At 40.1% G+C, this 22743-nt stretch overlaps 2 protein-coding genes across 2 annotated transcripts in view; one reads left to right on the forward strand and one right to left on the reverse strand.

Moving 5' to 3' along the window:
* The window catches only part of VPS35 (VPS35 retromer complex component), a 40733-nt gene extending 32697 nt beyond the window's left edge, over positions 1 to 8036 (forward strand). Inside the window, exons 13-17 of the mRNA XM_073307760.1 lie at positions 1019 to 1141; positions 2331 to 2510; positions 3934 to 4173; positions 5203 to 5346; positions 7062 to 8036. Of these exons, the coding sequence (XP_073163861.1) occupies positions 1019 to 1141; positions 2331 to 2510; positions 3934 to 4173; positions 5203 to 5346; positions 7062 to 7241 (867 nt within the window). The 3' untranslated portion in view covers positions 7242 to 8036. The remainder of the gene's footprint in view (positions 1 to 1018; positions 1142 to 2330; positions 2511 to 3933; positions 4174 to 5202; positions 5347 to 7061) is intronic.
* Positions 8037 to 11333: 3297 nt separating this feature from the next.
* LOC140896259 (histamine H3 receptor-like) lies at positions 11334 to 16850 on the reverse strand. Its single transcript, XM_073307762.1, has 3 exons — positions 16445 to 16850; positions 15822 to 15988; positions 11334 to 13530 (listed from the first exon to the last, which is right to left on the reverse strand). Exons 1-3 carry the CDS (start codon positions 16848 to 16850, stop codon positions 12640 to 12642), a joined length of 1464 nt encoding a protein of 487 aa, XP_073163863.1. The 3' UTR covers positions 11334 to 12639.
* Positions 16851 to 22743: the final 5893 nt, after the last annotated feature.

Below are 22743 nucleotides of genomic sequence, written 5' to 3' on the forward strand. Positions count from 1 at the left end.
ACATAGAGGCAGTCAGAGAATCTATCCTCTTGTGCTGTCTAGTCATAGACAACGTGCAGTATTGCCAAATCTATATGGGACAGGTGTCTACAATAAATAAAGACATGATCATGTCTTTAAATGTTAAAACCAAATGGAACAAGTAGCCCACTAGACCATGCTTCCAGATCTTGGACTGGAACTCACGTTTTCTGAGTCTCACCATTCCTCTGCTGTCAGCCAGTAGTTGTGAAATCCACTAGCAAAGCGTGCATCTCCTCTCCCGCTACTGCTGGTTTGCTTAGCTGTAATAGGTTGGCCTTCTCTACCAGTTTCTCAGTTAGCTCAAGTGGCAGAGGCATGTGCTGTCCATGTAAAGGCTCAACCATGCTGATGAGCCATATGGTTGTTAATAAAGTTGCCCAGGAACCTTAATTCTGACATATCCAAACATCTGAATGCTCAACTTTGCAACCTTAATGTTCTTTGACTTTTTTGTGTGTGAAATACTATCAATATAGGAAAGGAAGGTAAAAAGGCGACAGAAGCATCTCTTGAGATTTATTTTTACTTTTACAATCAAGTGATTGTACATGGGTGATACAAGTAGTGTGATGTGGCTTTTTTCACTATGCATGTTCCCGTTACTTCAAATGTGGGGTTTTTTTGGGTATTAGTAGCATTTGTATTCAAGAATTGATTTAATAAAGTCATGCAGTCAGTAAGCAGTAAACTGAATCTGGAGTACATTATCCACTTGAGTTCTTGTTCTTAATATATACATCGTGATCATTATAAACCCAAACAGACACTGGATCCAACTAGTTATTTTTAAACTAAGTTTAGAGAGCTGAATTTTAAATCAAAACTAAATTCACAGTGGAGGTGGTGTACTAAAAATGCCGCGGTAGAGAGGAGAGTTTTATGTATGGTATTAAATTGAAAAGAAAATAATGTGCATTTTCTAAGTCCTCTTTAAGGCAAACATGGAAATATCTCTAGGCTTACGAAAATAACTTTAGTCCTTTTTTCATTATAGATTTTGAACACTGCCCGGAAACACTTTGGCGCAGGTGGGAACCAACGTATTCGTTTCACACTGGCACCCTTGGTTTTTGCTGCATACCAGCTTGCCTTTCGCTACAAGGAGAATTCCAAAGTGGTGAGATATGCACATTTTGCGTACTTGCTTCTAGTCCTGCCCTCCTAAAAATCCTTTCTGTTTGGCTAAAGTTTACTGTGTAGTTCAAAATTTGATACAGGGTCTTAAAACCGGATTTCTTCATCTTCTTAAAGCAGATATTAAATAAGAAAGCAAATCAATTTCTCAAGCAGTCAAGAGAGAAATAAGTTTTTTTATTTAATCCACTCAGGTTCCTATCTAAAACTGTTTGCCCAAAATTTTTATGAAACAAAAGTTGGATGTAAACTTGGATAGTTCTGGATTATGTTCTGAGACTGAAGGTGGCTGACTTTAATGCTCTGATATCATGCAGCGAATGATTAAGGGAGCATACTTCAGGTGACTGCAATGAAATTGCTGTTAAAATCAAGCTAGATACCTATAGCTCTAAAAGTGCATAAAGTTAAAATAAACTATCTTTAAAAATGTTAGCCCTTTTGAAAGCAAATAATTCCTTCTTTCAGATTAATTATAATGCTGTAGTTACTAAATTGTACATACTAAAAAAAAAATTCTGCAGAGTTTACTCTACTTTGGGTCCCTTGAAAATTAGCAATCTCACTTCATCCAAAGACTTTTTTGTTGCAGTAAAATGTTTGTTCCACACTTTGTATGATGATGTTAATTGGTATTGGAGATGTTAGAACATTCCTCATCAAAATATTTTTAGGGTGAGCCTCGAAATCTCACGTAATTTAAGATTATATTTTATAATGACCCCTGTTCACGACTTTTTTTTTCTTTACATCATGTGCACGTTCACTGTTTTGTGGTTGGGCTGACTTGCTTGTGAGTATTAAGCATAATCACGGTAACTGTGCCCAAAAATTGGGTATACATTTCTGAAAGTCAAGCTCCAAAATGTGGTGGGGAAGGTCATATTTAGTGCTACTTTTGAACTGTCATAAATGGAAGGTTTTCTGTGAAAGACTAATGAGAATTCTAGACCAGGATACAGAAGTGCAAACAGATTTTGTGTGGTAAACCTGCTCTAATGTGATTAAACATTCTGCTTTCTTAATTAGTATGCAAAGCTGAGTGAGATCAGTTGAGAGAGGAAGAGAAGAAGAGTAATGATCATGTTTTGATTACTTCCCTTTCCTGAATCTTTCCCTTCTTGCTGTTGCAATGGCTTAGTCCAAGCTTTGACTTAACTGTATTTCTTTAGGATGACAAATGGGAAAAGAAATGCCAGAAGATCTTCTCATTTGCACATCAGACCATCAGTGCTTTAATCAAAGCAGAATTGGCAGAGCTGCCTCTGCGGCTCTTTCTCCAAGGAGCACTGGCTGCTGGAGAAACTAGTTTTGAAAACCACGAAACAGTGGCCTATGAATTCATGTCCCAGGTAACAATGATTTTGCTGAATATTTTTCTTCACCTGCATTGCTTTAAAAACTTGGTGTGGCTAGTTTGTCTTTGTTATTGGTTGGCTATAGAAATTAAATCTGACATTTAACTGCAAAGATCACTGAAGGTGTGATTCTAGCAACTGATCCTCTTCAGGAAGAGACCCCTAAATCTTCCCTTTTACTCCTTCAGCCCCATGTTAAGTTTAGCTTCTCCCTGCCTGAACAAGTGCTTTAATTCAACAACTTCTGGAATACAGCAGTGCCACGTGCTGATCCAGCAGTCCTTTCATTGGAAAATAGGGCTTCTTCTACATTAAATGCTGCTTCAGCAAGTTTTCTAGGTTTAGTCCAAAACTCCAGCTACCTGTCCGATGTGACGCAACCCCAAGACATTTACAATAAGCTTCAGAAGTTGCAATGTTGAGTTTTCATACTGGGTCTTGCTGCTAAACTCCACAAAACTTATTTCAAATAGTCCTTTTATCTGAAAATGAACCTCATTTATTTCATAGATCCCTGTTGAATAACTGCTTGAGCTAACTTTACTGCAGATTGACCAGATTACTGGAAAACAATGAATGTTTGAGGCCAACGTATTCTTTCCTCTTAACCCCCCCCCCATTTGATAACCTTTTGAAAGATGATCCCCCCCCCCCCACCCCCCGGATTGCCTTGTGTTTCCAATGCCAGGTCTGGATAGCTGAGACATTCAGCATGTGCTATGCTTCACTTTCTAATTGTGGCTGGTGTGTGACTTTTAAAAGTTTGTGTATAGAATCTTGTTTTATGAAAATGAGACTGATGTCAGGTGTGTATGTATGTGCCCAGTCTTTTTAAATAAGAGGGTCTTTTCCTCATGAGACACTTGCATTGCTGCTTTACAAATAGTTTTAATGCTATACATTCATGTCAGTGGGATTTACTACCCAGGGTCACTGATTTACTCCTTACTGGCTTTCTTCCCCTGTGTAATTTTACATATTCTGGACATAGAGTGGAGCCTGCACCAAGGGCCGTCTGTAATAGGAAGCTCCTTTTCTTAAGTAGCATTTTAACTAAAGGTTAAACAAAGCTTTAATAAAGCTTTGAGAGTATTTTAAAGCTGACTTGTTGTAGGCCACTAGGTTTTTCGTTTAGTTTTTTTCGTCTCTCTTAGGTAGCTTTAGACAAGCTTTCTTGTTTTTTTTTTTTTTTTTTTTTTTTTTTTTTCAGTTTCTGGCTTTCTAGCTTGGTTCTATCCATGCTGGAATTAATCTGTCCTATTTACTAAGTATTCAGCCTGAAAGTGTGTATGGAATTCCACCCACAAAGCTTCAGAGAGCTTTTAGAACACACGCTTACATTCCCTTTGCTAATATTGCAGTAAAGAACAGTAATTGTAACTTTGTTTCATCTCTTCTCTTCTCTTGGTTGTATTAGGCATTCTCTCTGTATGAAGATGAAATCAGTGATTCAAAAGCACAGCTGGCTGCAATCACCTTGATAATTGGAACATTTGAAAGGATGAAATGCTTCAGTGAGGAGAACCATGAGCCTTTGAGGACTCAGTGTGCACTGGCTGCTTCAAAGCTGCTTAAGAAGCCAGACCAGTGCCGGGCTGTAAGCACCTGTGCCCATCTGTTTTGGTCTGGCCGAAACACTGACAAAAATGGAGAGGAGGTAGGAGGGCATATTCACGCAAATTTTAGGTATTTTCCCAGAATTTGGGTGTCTGACTCTTTCTTAAGAGTTTTGGTTTCATGTCTATGAAGACCTTAGATAAGCTATGATCTTGTAAAGTCTGTTTTATATTATCTATTACAAAACAACTAAATTTGACTTTCCTAAAACTTGGCTTGATGAGAACTACAAAGTAAAGTAAGCTCTGTAACTAAAATGTTATGAACAGCTGAATAGTGCAAATTTTGAAAAGCATGTAGTTAAGGACAGACCCAGTATTGCCTAAAATAGTAGAAAAAACTATTGACTTTGGATGGGAGTACTGAATTAGCCACAGTGCCATACTGAAGTGTTCATTTATAGGTTTACTGAAGACTTATTTTATTGTGAATACTGCACAGTTAACTTTCAAAATGACCAAGTGGGTTCCAAAATCATTTTTTCAGACTCAAAGCAGCAATCCTTGTTGAGGACTTGACCAAGTTGCATACTTGTCTGACTTTACTGTGGTCTTGTTTCATATGTAGAAAAGATTGTAATTACATTTTTAAAAGGGGAAAATTTAACCCTTTAGTCTCGTGTAGTTGAAGGGATTTTTTCTCAAATTAAATTTTAAAGGCCCCTTCCTGCAAAGATCAAGCAACAAACTTCAGCCCAGTTAGTGACTCTTTCAGAAAGTTTTAGTATGATGATAAACTCATAGGGTTTATAATGAAAGCTTTTGCCACCTTAGCTAGAGTGGACGCCAGTGGGCAAGTGTGTATGCTGATAAAGTGATCTGAGACAGTAAATATAAAGCTCTTTAAAAGAAGTGTTGGGTACATTCATAGTTCTATCTCAAGGAGTGCTTGATTCGTCTTAATAGGTGGGTGAATTTATGTAGGTTTTTGCATGTCCTTGTGCTCAGGCTATGCAAGATTCCTGGTACACAGGTGTTTTTGACTGTTGGCCACTCAGGTGTTGGTTGAAATGGTATTGGAGGCTTATGTTTGTCCCTATGTATAAACATTTTATTTTCTCTATCTTTAGCTTCACGGAGGAAAGAGAGTAATGGAATGCTTGAAAAAGGCTCTAAAGATAGCAAATCAGTGCATGGATCCTTCACTCCAAGTTCAGCTTTTTATAGAAATTCTGAACAGATACATCTATTTTTATGAAAAGGAAAATGATGTGGTAAGTGAAGATGTAATGGAGAACCATAGGATTTTTCTTTAAAATAGAGCCCTGTTTGAAGTTTTTCTTACACTACAATTTATACCCAACTCTCCTAATGATGTGAGCTAAATTCATCTCATAGCACCTCTTACTTAGAATTGCTTGGTTGACAAAGTAGTGGATCAGTTCTATGTCTGTGAAAAAGATCCCCTTTTTTCCAAGTCATTGCAATTGCCATTTGTCTCTAGTTCCATGGAGGAAAGAGCTGTGCTGCTGTAATGTAGACGCTTCTTATGTTGACAGAAGGATTGTTGGTCGATGTAGGTAATCCACCTCCCCGAGAGGCAGTAGCTAGGTCAGTGGAAGTATTCTATAGTGGAGATTAGGTTGACCTAACTACATCTCATAGGATCTGAAAATTTCACAGCCCTGGGTGATTTGTAGCTAGGTCAGCCTTATTTTTAGGTGTAGAGCAGGTTATAATATAAAATGTAGATGTTCAGTAAAAGTTCTTGTATTATCCATTAGCCCGCTGTAAGTGAAGATGAATATAAAATAAGCAACTAAGGCTGGATAATAATTTATTAGGACTCAACTCCTAAAGTTTAACTTTAATTTAGTTGTAGATAGCATGTTTAATTTTGCACATCTTGCTTGTGTGCATGTGAAAGGAGAGAGACAACTGTTAGAGGAGAATGTTGAGCTATTCTTCCCAGTGGGAGAACTGGTTCTAATTTGTTTCACATGCAAACTTTTATTTTATCAGTAGGGCTTCTGGTATTATACTGACTTTAAATGGATTTCAGATGCAATATGGTATGTGGTTGTGAAAATGAGTATGGGGTAACTTTGAAGTTTGTACGCTTCGTGATAATGCTACTGTGAAGTCAGGTTGCATGGGTTTGTAGCCTAATTAGGTTTCAGTGGTTAACATACTTCAGAGGCTGCTTTGTACTTAATTAACATACCCTTCCAAGATGCACAACTTCAAAACTTAGTTTCAGAGGACCTACCTTTTCTGTGATTTATTTGAAGCATTTTCCTCTGGTTTGCCCAAACTGCATGGACGCTTTCAATAGATCCTGCTGTGAAAATCAATTCTCTTACATCTGACTACAGTGATATGCTAAATCCAATAGATTTCCAGATTTCTGTCCTGTAGTACTGTCTTGTTAAATAGTTGCTGTGCTTCACCCCAGAGGCAGCTGCATTTAACAATGGAGGAAATGATTCCCTGTGTATGGCTTGTACTTTATGTAAAGGTTAGGGTGGGTTTTTGGATGAGTTTAAGGATACTCAATTCCCATTGAATTCCAGTGAGTTGGATGCCAGACTTTTTTAAGCGCCACTGAGAATCCCAGATTTCAGGGACTGCTTTCTCTACAATAGAAGCTGCTCTAAGTCTAAGGTTATTAGAAAAGCTCCTAGAAATAAATAAAAATTGGCCCTATAATTTTTTACAAGGGATTTTGAAGTATTTTAATGTTGTTGAATTAGTCTTTGCAGACTCCTGTGAGGTGAGGTAAACATTGTACCTATTTTAAAGATGGGTAAATGGCGGTACAAAATCATTGTCACACAAGCCTCTGGTAGAGCTGCAAGATTACCTCTCTTGTGCCCTAACTGCACTTACTTGGAGGCAAAGTCTGTGGGTAAAAAGAACTAAGATCTCTATTAAATGTGCTCAGTTGTCATTTAATAGTAGGATTTAGCTATTTATATATTTATTGTAGGTGACAATTCAGGTTTTGAATCAGCTCATACAAAAGATACGAGAAGACCTTCCAAACCTTGAATCTACTGAAGAAACTGAACAAATTAACAAACATTTTCATAACACACTGGAGCACCTGCGTTTGAGGAGGGAATCACCAGAATCTGAAGGGCCAATTTATGAAGGTCTTGTCCTTTAAAGAAGACACACTTGCACAGACATGCACACACTGTACTTATTTCTGTCTTTCCATTTACACACAGTATGTCTTTTTATTATGATAGATTTAATAGACTGTGCCTTTCAGAAATGCCAAGTTAGGTTACAATTCATTTAAATGTGATGTGTTCAGTTCAGCACTTCCAAACACTTGTGTTCAATATGTTAACAAATTTAAAAGGTGTTCAGATTGGACCAGCAACTATAGATTTGATCATGTTAGCATGACTGGACCTGTTTCTTTAAAATTCATATGACATGTTAGGGCTCTTCTATTCCAAGTTATGACCTATCTTTTCTGTCTCTGTTCACTGTCGCTTCTGTAGCACTATGGAACTCTAACCTGACAGTGGCTATCCATCTCAAAGTGATCTGATTTTTTTTTTTCTTTTTAATAGAGCGTTTGATTTTGGGGGCTATTGTTTGTTGGGTTCTGCTTGAGCTTTTCTTTTAGTGCAAGTTAAGTCTAAGTGTAATATTTTCCCTAAAAACTAGAATATATTAATGCATGTTTAGAGAGTTTTAAAACACCATGCTCAGAAACAAAAATTATATTTTACATATTAGGGCTCTGTGACATTCAGTGAGGGCCAGTACTGTGCACAGGGCGTATTTATCAAGATAATTTTGTTTCAAATAGTATAAAAAAATAGAGAAATTGTGATCTATATAGTATATGTATAACCATTGTAAATTTAGGGGAAAATGCATTACACAAGTTTATTCAGTATCATGATTTTGCACCATTGAAACAATAAAGTTGCTATTAACTCTGGTTTTATGTCTGTCTGCTGTTGCATTTAATGTTTGTTACAATAAAAGCAAAAGTAAATTTCTTGAATCACAGGTGGGGTCATAAAATCTAAGTGTGTTTAACTCAAACTAATGGGGAGAGCATACACTGGTGTTTCAATGAATACAGATGGCAGGATTATAAAATGGCTACCTAACATCAGAATTCAGCCAAGAAACACTAACCCACATTCACTTATTAGCATCTGGCTCAAAGTTTGTGTGTATATATTTTTTGTTTTATAGAATACCTATTGTGAGATTTGTCATACAATAAAATACCCCACTAGAATTTAAAGGAAGTACCCAGCCTGATACCCTATCCATTAAGGGGTGAGGAAAATTAAAAGTAGATCAGGAGGCTTACAAAATTGGCTAATGGGCTAGCTGCTAGTCAGTCTAAGAAACTGGTGGTCTCATTCTGCAACAGAATTTCACTAAAAATTCTGTCCTCTGCCTGATCCTGACTCAATTTAAGGACTAATAGTCAGTCCCAATGTCTACCAAAAACTGTTTTATTAGCCTTGTACAAATAGCAGCAGTAGACCCATTTGGGCAATTAGTATAGAAGTTTATGTTGACATGCTAATGCATGTGAGAGAACACCACCTAGAAATCTCTGGCAATCCAGGCAACTGATTTGATCCTGCAGATTCTGTGCTATGGTGATGGGTGCCTTTATTAAATGTATAATTTCTTAATAGTGGAGCTCTGGAAAGGATACCTTATGCTGTGCCTCAAAATCTGCAAGAGATGCACTGATTACAAATTACCAGTTGTGCCCTCTATGGAAAAGTTTATTGTTGGCATCTTTTGGCCTTCCAAGAACAGTCTGTCTACAAACTTTTATGCTAGAAAGCTGTGAACATAACTTCTATTCTGTAGCGCTAGCGAATCTTCAGTCTGAAAAGTTTAGTGAGTCATCTTTATCGTAAGAGTTTGTAGGTGATGGTGGTGTGGAGCTAAGAAATAAGAGTCACCGTTTGTTTTACAATACAGACCCTATCCTGCTCCTAGGAGTCCTAAAGGCCCATCTGCTAGATCTTCATGAAGCATATCCAAGTATCAGAGGAACAGCCGTGTTAGTCTGTATTCGCAAAAAGAAAAGGAGTACTTGTGGCACCTTAGAGACTAACCAATTTATTTGAGCATGAGCTTTCGTGAGCTACAGCTCACTTCATCAGATGTTTACCGTGGAAACTGCAGCAGACTTTATATACACACAGAAATCATGAAACAATACCTCCTCCCACCCCACTGTCCTGCTGGTAATAGCTTATCTAAAGTGATCAACAGGTGGGCCATTTCCAGCACAAATCCAGGTTTTCTCACCCTCCACCCCCCCACACAAATTCACTCTCCTGCTGGTGCTAGCCCATCCAAAGTGACAACTCTTTACATAATCAAGTCGGGCTATTTCCTGCATAGATCAAGGTTTTCTCACATCCCCCCCACCCCCATACACACACAAACTCACTCTCCTGCTGGTAATAGCTCATCTAAACTGACCATTCTCCAGGTTTAAATCCAAGTTAAACCAGAACATCTGGGGGGGGGGTAGGAAAAAGCAAGAGGAAACAGGCTACCTTGCATAATGACTTAGCCACTCCCAGTCTCTATTTAAGCCTAAATTAATAGTATCCAATTTGCAATTCATTTGCAATTAAGCTATTACCAGCAGGACAGTGGGGTGGGAGGAGGTATTGTTTCATGATTTCTGTGTGTATATAAAGTCTGCTGCAGTTTCCACGGTAAACATCTGATGAAGTGAGCTGTAGCTCACGAAAGCTCATGCTCAAATAAATTGGTTAGTCTCTAAGGTGCCACAAGTACTCCTTTTCTTTTTGCATATCCAAGTAAGAGCACAATTAACAGAGTCTTGGGAATAGGTCCATTTTACCATGTCCCTTTCTGTTTCCAAAGTAACCATGTATGCTGGAACCAGGCTGCTGCTATAAGTATTAAGTAGGCTATTTTATGACTTAAACAATTAATTTAATAAAACTTATTAAAAAAAATAAGTTTACTGTAAGTAACAGATTTCAAAACAGTGGTTCACAGGCCGCATATAATACAAGATGGGTCTTAACAGCTGATTAACGTGTGTCTGCTATGGTAATGGACAAATATGAATACTGCTATTCACCTACTGATTTTTTTTCAGTTTGTCAATGGGGAAGTAGTTGCAAAACAACACAGGATGCTCATGGGGGGACATTCTCCTGCAAGCTAAGAAACTGATCCTTTCATGGGTTTCACTGCTCAGATCAGTGTGCTTAAAGTGTAGAAGATGTGACTGGCATTCAGTGTGTCCAGCGATATTTGACTTGTCCCATTGAGGTGAAGGGAGAAAGATGAGAGAACTGAAAAGGTAAAAAACCAAATCATGCTTTCACCTCTCCAATTAACACAGACACACCTGAACGCAGCAGAACCACTGCAGTATCTTTTTGTGGGCCTGGGGAGCATGCTGTGGAGCTCTGTCTTCTGTGGGGGCTTCCTGCATTTCACTCTCACAGATAGGTTTAGGAGGGCGAGAGTAGTGGGACTGGTATTTCATAGGCCTGGAAGGGAATTCCCTGCTCTCATGGCAGGACAAAGTATTATCTAGATGAGCTACACAACTACCTCATTGGTTATGGAATGGCTATGCACTGACATTCCATGGCTGGTCATTCTCTCTCCCCTGCCTGCCTCAATGCACAGCATGGCTGTCCTCTAGGGACAGGATTTGCTCCAAATAATATAAGTGCTTGATTGGTAGTGTTTCCCATACGAATATTTGAGAAAAGGAGATTTTTTTCAATGTCTTTTTTTTCCTATTGCCATCTCCTAAGCCCCGCCTGGGTAGAGACTCTGCGGAGAACAGTCTTCGCTGGATGAGATGGGGATGGGAGGGTAGGAGGTGGACTTGAATAAAAGATTAGTAAGGATTTGTATTGGGCCTGATGTGTCAATAGTTTCACTTACCACTGGTAACTTTCTGATGGGCCACTGGACACAGTCTTTAAAAAAGGCAAACCATTTTTATCTGCAAAAGGATGTACATTTTGAAGGATTCAGACTGCATGTTTATATTTTTTTACTTTATTTTGGGGGTGTTTCCCTGGATTTTCACTGAATGTGTCTGATCTGACTGTATATAACTAGGCTTTGAAAGATTTGAGTTTTTAAAAATGAATTTCAGCCAATATCTGTCTAAACATATTTTCATTCACTTAAAATCTTGCAGTAGCAGGAAATCAATTTTAGTCTAATACTAATTTTTATTTGAGACCATCATTGTGGATAGTGAGATGTATAAAAACATTTAGGATCACTTTAAGCACTGTTCATAGATTTAAAAAGATGCCTGTAGGGTAAATATATACTGTTATACTACCACATGTAATTGGAGCACATGTTTATATTTCTCTGCAACTTTGACCCTAATGCCCATTGACATTATGCTGGACTCTGTACTAACAGACTGCTAACATGACAAAATAACAAAACTAGAATTAGACTCTTATGAGCCCACATTTTTCTTCCTTCTATTAATCTCTTCTCTCAATAGCCCCAAAATAAGCAACATCAACATTCATATTTAGAGTAGTACACATTTCCGTATACCCATCCAGTGTTAATAACTCTTAAACCTTTCTGTTACTTATCAAATACATTTTATTCATTCGTGATTGTTCTGTATTCACTTAGTTTTAACTCTGTTTTATAGACTTACATAGGTATAAAATAGATAGGCTGCTGTGTTTTAGGTATGGCATTATACACAAGCAAGAGCACGATGGTGTGATATTCTTTTTAAAAACATGCACAGATATTTGGTCCCCTATCCAAAACTCACTTCAGCCAAGGAAGACTTTAGTGAATTTTGAATTAGGTCCTTAGTGCAGCATGGTTTATAAATGTACATACAGTAATTTGGTGCAATACTGCTTACACGTTGATAGGTCCACACACAGCTTATCTTTTCTTAAACTTTGTACATTTTGATTATTTTAATGGAGGGATAAATCAGTGGATGGATAAAAATACTGTAAATTTAACCAGTTTCTTCCTTCTGAAAAATACATCTTTTTTTCAAACTCGACTCTATTTTTTAGCTTACATTAATTCTTGCAGTATTTTTACTTTCTGTACTCTGAATTTTTATGGCCTGCAGATGTCGTCTACACTTTATCATTGCAAAGTAATTAAAGGGAATTTTATCAGGTTATAGATCATATTTTAAGAAAAAATCCTAACCTGTTAACACCTGAAAGTTTTAAAGGTGAAAGACTTTGCAAACTCTTACTTTATTTTTTTCATAGGAATGCTGTTTGCCTTTTTGCATGTCATTCTGCTTTGAATGAAAACAGACTAGATAGGATCACTTTCTGGTTGTGATGCATTAGCATTGCAATGTTATAAATCTTTCTCTGATTTATTTGTATTTTTATTGATCTTTAAATTCTCCTAAGTCTACCCTGACTTAAAGTAACCAGGGGTAGTCCTAATTCATGGACCTAAACCAAAGCAGCACTAGTAGGTTCCTTTTAGAAGCAATTAGTGTTTCTACATAACAAGCTCATTTTTCTTATATATTTTTACATAAAAATGCGGGGATGAATTTTAGCCTTACCAGGACACAGCAGTTTTATAAAAGCTTTTCTAAAGCTCATGTGGCACAGTGGGTATAAAACAGGGTTAATGGCTGAGTTCAGCCACAGAAGCCAAAATGAAGTCTCGTAGAGAGAATGATGCACACATTGCCCATGACAAGCTGCTCTAATGATCATCAGAAGTGTATAAGGAGCCCAACACAAACCAAACACACAGACAATAATTGCTAAAGACTTGGCTACTCGTTTGTCCCGGGAAAGTCTAACTCTGTTTGCCATGCTGTTGGCAATATCTGTTCTTCTTGTGGTGTTGCAAATGTTTTCTATAGCTTTGTAAAGACTGCCCCTGGGTTCTTTAGTCTCAACATCCACCTGTAAGGGTGGTAAATCTTGACTGACATTAAAATCTAGGGTCTGGTTATCAAGTTTACATAGGCTGAGCTTTGAACTACAGGGTCTAGTGGGTGAAAGGCTACTTGCTCTTCTTTTCTTATCTCTCTGTCTGGCAGTAGGTTTTACAAAAAATATTACATGCTCTCTTTTTTTCCCTTGGAAACTTGTTTCACAGTCCTCTTGATCAGGTGCTAGGTTTTCATTTCTCATGGGAGTGCGTTTCCTTATGTTGATGTAAATGCTTATATTAAAGTATGTAACGCTAATGAAAGGCGTAAAGAATTCAATAGTGGAAGCAATCATTAGGAAATACCAATTGTAGAAGAATTCAGCATAGCACTCTCCTTCAGGGAGGATAGTTTTTTGAGCAATATACTCCCAACTGATGATGGCTGGTCCATAGAGAAGAAAAGCTGCAATCCATACGATTATCATCTTTAATACAGCATTTCTAGTCATTCCCTTCTGAGCTCTGTAACTCACCTAAGCAATGAAAAAAGTAACAAATGATTGTGCTCCCCAGAACAATCCAATAACCTATAACTACAATGTTAAGGATTCCTGTTTTATTTTTGTTGTACATGCTGGGCACACAAAAATGAAAAACTTTCCTTACTAAACACATTGTAACAAACCAAAGCTATTCCTGCTACTCCCTTTCCAACACCCACCATTTAATAAAAGAGACACCCTTCTAGCTGTTTGCTTGTCCATGTTCTGTGCAAAAAGAATTGCACCTTGCACCATTCCTAAGAGCTGCTAGACTAAGGCTGCTGCGGACTGCATGAAACATATGAATTCTTGAGGAAAGGATCCTATTCTAGCCCCAGTCAGAGGTCGCATGTGTGTTGCTGTAGTTGTGATGCCTGCTTGAGGGATATTGTGGGAGTGAATTTTCATTTCTTAGTTTTTATATTTTCTTCTGTGGCATTAGTTAAGTAACTTGTATTACATTTTCAAGTGATGAGTTGAGTTTACAGAACACCTCCGTACACACTTACTAAACTGTAGGAAAGGCTGTAATGTTTAATTTTGGTATGACAGGTTATGATCACCAAAAATTATTAGGTCCCCACATGTCTTCCAAATATTAGTGCCTCAGTCTGTGACTTGTAATAAACTGGATATGAAAATCAATATGTTGGGAAAACTTCCTGCTTCCCAAAGAAAAGCAATGACATGAAGGACAAAAGGAAAACTTGGCCAGGCAAGAAGGTGCATGCTATTTCTGCAAAATGACTGTTCTCAATCCACAATGTGTATTTCAGTGAACGCCCAAATATTGAGAGAAGTGAGGGCTATAGCAATGGGCAAAGGGGGGGCGGGGTCAGAAGCCTGAATTGTAATCAATGTTTCCTCTAATTTTTGACAGGCCCTGTGCACAAAAAAAATTCTTCTGTGCAAATTGTTGACAGGCTGTGTGTGCAAAAACTTTCTTCTGTGTAAATTATTGTGCTTCTGTGCAAATTTGGGTGCGGGCAGTGTTTCACTGTGTGCGCGGGGTTTAGGATCTGTGCACATGCACATACACAGTTTAGAGGGAACAGTGATTGTAATCCTATGCTGGTCCTTGACTTGCTATAAAATGAGGGAGAGGGAACTTCCCTGCTTCACATGCCTGTTGTGGCCTTTAATTAGTATTTGTATCATGGCTTGTACAGGCAAGTACAACTGCTTCTTTGGCCTGGTCTACACTATGAGTTTAGGTCAAATTTAGCAGCGTTACCTCGATTTAACCCTGCACCCGTCCACATAACGAAGCCCTTTTTTTTTTTTTTTTTTACTTAAAGGGCTCTTAAAATCTTTTTCTTTACTCCACCAGCAATGAGGGGATTAGCGCTGAAATTGGCCTTGCTGGATTGAATTTGCGGTCGTGTGGACGCAATTCAATGGTATTGGCCTCCAGGAGCTATCCCTAAGTGCTCAATAGTGACCACTCTGGACAGTGCTCTTGACTCAGATGCACTGGCCAGGTAGACAGGGAAAGGCCTGCCAATTTTTGAATTTCATTTCCTGTTTGGCCAGGTATGGGATCTGATCACTGTATGGGGAAACAAATCTGTGCTGGCAGAACTCTGTTTGAAAAAACAAAATGCCAAAACATTTGAAAAAATCTCCAAGGGCATGAAGGACAGAGGCTGTAACAGGGACCCATAGCAGTGCGTGTGAAAATTAAAGAGCTCAGGCAAGCCTACCAAAAAACCAGAGAGGCAAACAGGCTGCTCCGGTTCAAAGCCACAGACATGCTGCTTCTATGATGAACTGCATGCCATTCTAGCGGGTGTAGCCACCACTACCCCAACCCTTGGGACACACACAATCAACTGTATAAAAACACTTTCTAAAAAAACAACTTCTATAAATTTGACCTAATTTCAAAGTGTAGACATACCCTTTTGTGAATGAGACTATACCTCTCTGCCCTTGTTCTAACCCAGCCTCCAGGCAGCTAATCTACGTCCCTCTGTGAACTGTCTGTTAAGGTTCAAGTTCCTCCTAAATTAAAGACTCAAACCAAACCACTCTAAGCTTTGCTTTGTTTTGCTAAGGTAGCATTCAGTCCCCGTGAGCTGGCTGGAGCACGGTTGGCAAGCAGTGGTAATGCAGACCGTGCTGACCAGGCGAGGCAGTGACAGCCTCAAAAACCCACATTCTCTTTTGCATTTATTAGCATGTCTGATCTCATCCTTTTTAACCCAGGAGTCTCCCCCTAAGCTCCAGGCTGAGCTAGGGGCGTAGAGCTCCAGTCATGGTAGAAGGGCTCTGTCCCTTACCGCTTTGGTAACGGAAATGAATCTGTCGAAGCTGATGAGGACAATGTTGAAGACGGAGGCGGTGCACACCAGGTAATCCACCACCAGCCACAGCTTGCACAAGCCCTTGCCGAACTTCCACTCGCCCGTCAGCACGTAGGGGATGTAGAGAGGGATGCAGAAGCCACCTGCGGACAGAGAGCTCAGCGCCGCAGGAGCACCCCCGGGCCCCGGCTCCGCGTACTCCTGTGTTACAACGCCCGGCACTTCCATCGGGGCAGGACCCACCCGTTTAATGGCAGCTGGCTGGGGTTGAGCCGCGGCTTGCAGCCTGGCTCCCTGTTGCCCTGGGAAAGGCGGGGTCGGTGTCTGCACGCGCCCTGCCCCCCGGGCGTTAACCCGAGGGACTTAACCTGAGGACAGACCCCAGCTGGGCACCTTGCTGCCCCGCTCCCTGCCCCGTCCCGGGAGCGGTCCCTACCCCGGCTGCAGCGCCCAGGGACTGGCTCTCTCTGCGCGCTCCGCATCGCCCGGGGGTCCCAGCGCGGGCCGGGCCCTGCCCCTGGCCGTCCCGACCAGCCCGCGCCCCGCAGCCTGTCCCGGGGCCCGGCTCCCGCGGGCGCGCCGCCGGGCGCAGAACTCACCCACGAGGAGGTCGGCGAGGGCCAGGTTGAGGAAGAAGAAGTTGCCCTGGGTGCGGAGGCTCCGGTCCACCACGAAGGCCAGGATGACCAGCGCGTTGCCCAGCACGGTGGCCAGCACCAGCAGCCCCATGAGCGTGGCCAGCAGCACCGAGAGGCCGGCGGAGAACTGGCCGTGGTGCTGAAGCAGCTGCCCCGCGCCGGCCGCGCACGCGTTGCCCAGCGCCGCCGGGCTGCTGGAGAGGTTGAGCCAGGGCAGGTCCCTGGGCTGAGGGCGCGGCACGGCACAGGTACGCGCCATCCCGGCCCGGCCCGGGAAGCCGCTCGCTGGGCGCTGCCGGCTCGGAAGGCGAGTCGGGCTCTGGAGCCTCTGCGCGAGCTGCCGGAGCAACTCCAGGGCGGGCTGCATCCCCCGCCCCGTCCCCTCCTCCACTGGCCGGCCGGCGGGAGGCGGGGACCGGCAGGCGGGAGTGTGGGAGCGGGAGCAGCGCAGGGACTGGGCACAGAGGAGCGGCCCCCCTGGTCCCGCTCGGCCCTGAAGCGGCAAAGTCGCCTGCTGAGGAGAGCAGCCCCGCCGCGCGGCGGAGAGCCGCGTTCCCGCCCGCAGTGAGTGCGCTCAGCCTGAGGCGGGCTGTGAGTTGCTTGGGTGGTACAACCCCCCTCATATCCCAGCCCCCGCCTGCGTCTGTTCCGCGCCTTAGCGCAGTCCGGGGCCGGCCACGGGTGATTTGAGAGGGCAGGTGCTCAGGACTTCCTAAAAGTCAGACCCCCTTTAATGGGTCCCGCCTAGGGCACCCGAAACCTGAGGCACTGCAAATCATTGGCCAGAATCTGTCCAGGTCGGGTCCCTTCAGATTTCTGGCCTCACAGACTTCGAAAGCGGTTCCTGAGTTTACTAGGATCTCATGGTGTCAGTTAGAGTGGGGGAAATGATAGAGTTTCATGAGACACATTTTGGTCTCTATTTGTCATTGCCTTTAACTTGGAACCTCAGGCTCTTCTATTCAAAGAAAGCTCTAGTCTATCCAGGCAACGTGCTGAATAGCTGTCCACAAAGTTAGGGAGCCAGTAACCAAAAGTTACTTCAATGAATCGTTCATGTTGCCCAGAAAAAGATTGCAAAATCCTGGTGTAGGTGACTTTTGCTCTATTTTTAGCTCTTTTCACAATGCTCAGGATGGAAGTCTTAGTTTCTTTTCTGTTCAATACTATGAAATACCAACATGGAGCAACCTTTTTAAGGGCTTTTGAGTAGTCAGCAACTGTGTTATACAAGGCTAGTGATTTAAGCAGCCACTGAAAGATATTTAAAGATGACATTGAACTAACACTTTTAGTTAGTCTCACACAATAGGCTAGAACAATGTGCCTTGTTGAAGCCCTTCCAATTACCCTGGCGGTGTAAAGGGAAAATGTGAAAAAATGATTTATTTGTACACAAAAGAGAAAATAGACCAGGCAGAAAGGAAATCAAAAATTCCAGAGCTGACACTTTGGGAAGCCAAGAGCAATTATTGTTTGAAAAATGCTTTTTATTTGACAATCAGTTTTATGTTGGGCTTTGTTACAAAATACATTGTATTTGACAATGTTTTAGGCTGCACTTTCTGTTTAAGTGCCCGATCCTGCTTCCACTGAAGTGAATGTCACTAGATTCAATGGAAGGAGGATTGGGTCAGAATGGATTGCTCTAGAGAACCCACAACATCTATTGAAGTCCACTGTGATTGAAGGTATATATCCTTTTAATGGGTGAAATCCTACTCATCTCAACTCATGTGAGTTGTCCTACTGAGCTAAGTTCTGCCCTAAGATACATGCATACAATCCTGCTTTCATTCAGTGACAGTTACACACTTCTCAAAGGACAGGGTTTTTTGTCCCTTTGACTCCAATGGGCCCATCTTTGTAATTAAGGCAAGCAGCGTTTGGCCAAAGACAATTATTGGAGGCACTTATTCCTTGCACGCCATTGCAGAGTGGATAAACATCTCTCTCTCTTTTTTTAAAAAAATAAAAAAGAGATTTGCATAAATCTGCAGTTTGCAATAACAAAATTCAAAAGCAACTGGACTGACACTGAAGAACAAGCTAGTCATATAGATCTCAGGGGAAGCAAACAAGAAAAGCTGTTTTAATAAACTGCCTAATCTTTGTATGTGTGCATGCACGCTTGCACTCAGTAACACAAACTGGCCCCTTTTCACAGAGAGAATACCCCCAAAGCTAGCTTTTATCAACATTGGGAATAAAAATTCCATGACAGTTCCACAGCTGGTGTAAATCAGCATAACTACACAATGGAGTTATTTCTATTTACATTAGCTTGAGATCTGGTCCTCCAAGTTTATGCTGATACTGAGGCTGAAGTGTAATATGTACAAGCAAAATACCCTTTCTATATGCTTCTGTATCTTTCTCTTCCTAAAGCAAATAAATAAAATCACACAATGAAAAAGGGAGGGAAACAAACAAATAAAAGTCCTTAGAAGGTTTAAAAGGATGTTGAAAAATTGGAGAGAGTGCACAAAAGAGCCACAAAAATTATTCAAGGGCTGGAAAAAATGTCTTACAATGAAATATTTAAAAGAGCTTAATCTGTTCAATTTATCAAAAATAAGACTCAGAGATAGCTTGATTATGGTGTATGAGTATCTTCATGGGGAGACTATACCAGGAACAATGGGATCCTTAATCTAGCATGAAAAGGCATAACAAGACACCCAGGGCTGGAAGCTGAAGACAGACAAATTCACTTTAGAAATAAGGCACACATTTTTAATAGTGAGGGTTATTGACCATTGGGACAAACTATCAAGTGGTGGTTTATCCATCATTTTGCTTTCAAACAAAGACTGGATGACTTTCTTGAAGGTATGCTTTAGCCAAACACAAGTTTATACTTTAGTTAAATACAAATTGTTGGGTTCAATACAGGGGTAATGGGTTGACATATAATGGCCTGCGATATACATGAGATTAGACAAGATGATATAATGGTGCCATCTGACCTTAAATTCTAAGTCTATGATTAAGGTAGGTTTAATAGTGATTATTACCTGATGTTGGGCCTGCCTGGCTCCTGTTTTCATTAAGACCGATGGGAATTTTCATTGACTTCAATATGCATGAGATCAAGCCCATTGATAATTTCTGCTGATTATGCTATTGAGCATAAAATACATGGAGATAGCACAAAGATACGAAGAAGAGAAAACAAGACTCCCAGTCATAAAGAAAAGAGAAGGATTTTTTTGATGTTTTTTCATAAATAATTGCTATATTCTTCAACTCATTATGCATACCTTAATTTTCACATAGTACAGAGAGATCAGTGCACATTTCTGTAGTGTACAACCTGAAGCCAGATTTTTGAGATTCTCACTGGTTCACACTGGTTAATCACCTCTTGATTCTCCTTTAGTACTAACCGTTTAAAGAGACATGATGGCCACAGCTATTAAAGATTTTTCCCAGAAAAGTGAAGTATTACTCCACATTTTTTTGCTCTGTGTAGAGTTTTTTTTTTTTTTTTTTTTTTAGATCCCGATAATGCTCCCTGAAGTCTTCAAGCTCTGCTAAGAACAAACACATGCTAGATGCACAGCATGCTCAGAATGGCAGATTTTGCTAATACAGATTTCAAACACTTTCTCATTTTCCTGTAAATTGAAAGGTTATCTCTCATGTGTAGTGAGTTATACTGTTCCTTTCCCTGTTACAGATGCATGCTGATTTTTTCTTAATAATAATCAATTGTTGAGAAAATAGCTTTGTTTTATTCTGAAACATACGCTGCCGGTCCTGTGGGGACAGCCTTCCAACTGGGATGTGCTAAAAAGCATGGCAAAAAGAGAGGAAGTACAGAATCTTTCTGAATTGTTTGGGAGAGGACTGTATTGTGGATTCCTGAGACTAAGATGCAGGAATAAATTCCGTCTAATCCCTGAAGCAAAAGGTCTAGTTTATTAGAGCTGGTTGAAAAATAACAACTTTTTTTAAAAAAAATTAAATTTAAAAAATTTCAAGGCATTTTCATTCTTCTGGGTTCTGAATTTTTCAAAATATTCCATGAATTTTTTTGATTGTTTTCATTTTTGAAAATCACAAAGACTATTTTTTGCCTACTCTCCTGGTCACTTTTGAGACACAGAGCTGCCTGAATCATGCTCTTTCCTGGTGACTCTAGTGTATTTGGGTATGTGGGTGAATGTCACTATAGTAGCTACAGTACAGAATGTGTTTTCCCACTACAGTCAGCTGACATTTTCCACAGAATGGGCTAAATTCAACCCTCAGTTACACCTGTTACCCTCAAATGGGTAACTGACAGATGGCAGAATCTTGCTGTGTCTTCTGTTGGTCCAGTAAATGCAGCTCTCACCTGAGATGAATAACACAAAAATGACATCTGAGAAGCCTCATGTCCATCAATAGCATAGGTATGGACAGTTTAAAACACCTTTTAAGCACATTTCCTTTCTTATGTTACTAATAATACCTTGGATTACTAGCTTGCCACCTAGGGGAAATTGACTAGAATAGCTCCCTATCTAGATATTCTACTTTGGAAAAAAAAAGATTTTATTTCAGAATACTTATTCCACTTTGGAAGAATCCTCATTATTTGGTAATAGATTGACTCTTATTCTGGAATAGTGTCCACATGGGGAGGAGCAATTCTGGTCAATTTCTCTGTGTTCACAAGTCCTATTAAACCTGAACAATTTTTTTAAAAATGCAATTTACTTTTCACTCTTTCTGTTGTTTATTTACTTCTTGCATTTCAGTCAGCTTGGAAACCAAAATAGGTTTTATTTTGAGATGAGATGGATTCTCACAGTGATCTGAATGGCAAGAGCATTAAAGATCTTTTGGGAAAATGGGAAACTTAAATTAATGTTGAAGTCATATCTTCATTCATTCATCATATGATATTCCACTCTGTGTTGAAATTCTCTATTCTGTCCTGAGCACATGGCAGCCCCATTGCTGGGAGTGCCTCACTCCACTCAGCTGTCATAGAATCATAGAATATCAGGGTTGGAAGGGACCTCAAGAGGTCATCTAGTCCAACCCCCTGCTCCAAGCAGGGCCAATCCCCAATTTTTGCCCCAAATCCCTAAATGGCCCCTTCAAGGATTGAACTCACAACTGGGTTTAGCAGGCTAATGCTCAAACCACTGAAATTCTATTTTAATTGCTTCATGTGTACAGTGTAGTAAGATTTTCCTTGTTATGTTGTTTTATTGTACATTGTAATTGCAAAAAGTATACTGATTGTTTCTGTATTTACTAAATTATTAAGCTATTTAGCTGTTTGTAATGTTTATTTCTTTTAACACAGTTACTCTCAAGCCCCCAACACTATAAAATTAAAATTCCAGGGTAAAAATCCTTTAACACAGTTAAAATTCAGATACAAAGGCTTTCAGGCAGCATACAATAGAATATAGCCTACAGACTAATGCAGTACAATATAACATACTACTATAATTAACAGCTTACAATAAACTCAAGTCCAGATTTTCAAAAGTGCTCAGGACGCTAATGCTGCTATTGTTCCTACTGTTCTCAATTAGAGCTTGTGGGTACTGAACTCTTTTTGAAAACTAGGCCCTCTCAATATAATGAACACAGATAGAATAGAGTCCACCATTAGAAATGAGATAAATAAACAATAAAAGAGAAATCCCAAGGGAACAGATGCACCCAGCAATTTGCTGTGAAATTTATTTATTTCATTTTCAAATGAACACCAAAGACACCTATGCAAAGCTCTAGGTACCTTAACATGAATTAATAATAAAATAAGTACAATTAAATTAAACTTCAACAGCATTAAAACCTGTTCCACAGGAACTTGACAGCCAGCCACGTACCTATTACATCATCTAGGAAGCAAAACCCAAGCCTGTTAAACTGGTGTTTTTTGCAGCATACCCTGAAAGTTGCCAAATTTGGGCTATTTCCAAAGTCTCTAGAGTTCCAGGTTTAAAAAATTCTAGACACTTTTGTATCAATTGGAAAGTGAGTCCAGAATGGAGATTTCTTCTAACCTTTCTCACAAATACTCTATGAGGCCACTATATTTATGATATTACTTGGGAATATATTGCCAGTAAAAGACATCAATCCCATATCACAGAATCATAGAATATCAGGGTTGGAAGGGACCTCAGGAGGTCATCTAGTCCAACCCCCTGCTCAAAGCAGGACCAATCCCCAATTAAATCATCCCAGCCAGGGCTTTGTCAAGCCTGACCTCAAAAACTTCTAAGGAAGGAGATTCTACCACCTCC

This window comes from Lepidochelys kempii, chromosome 12 (genome assembly GCF_965140265.1).
Source record: "Lepidochelys kempii isolate rLepKem1 chromosome 12, rLepKem1.hap2, whole genome shotgun sequence".
Classification (NCBI taxonomy): Eukaryota; Metazoa; Chordata; order Testudines; family Cheloniidae; genus Lepidochelys; species Lepidochelys kempii.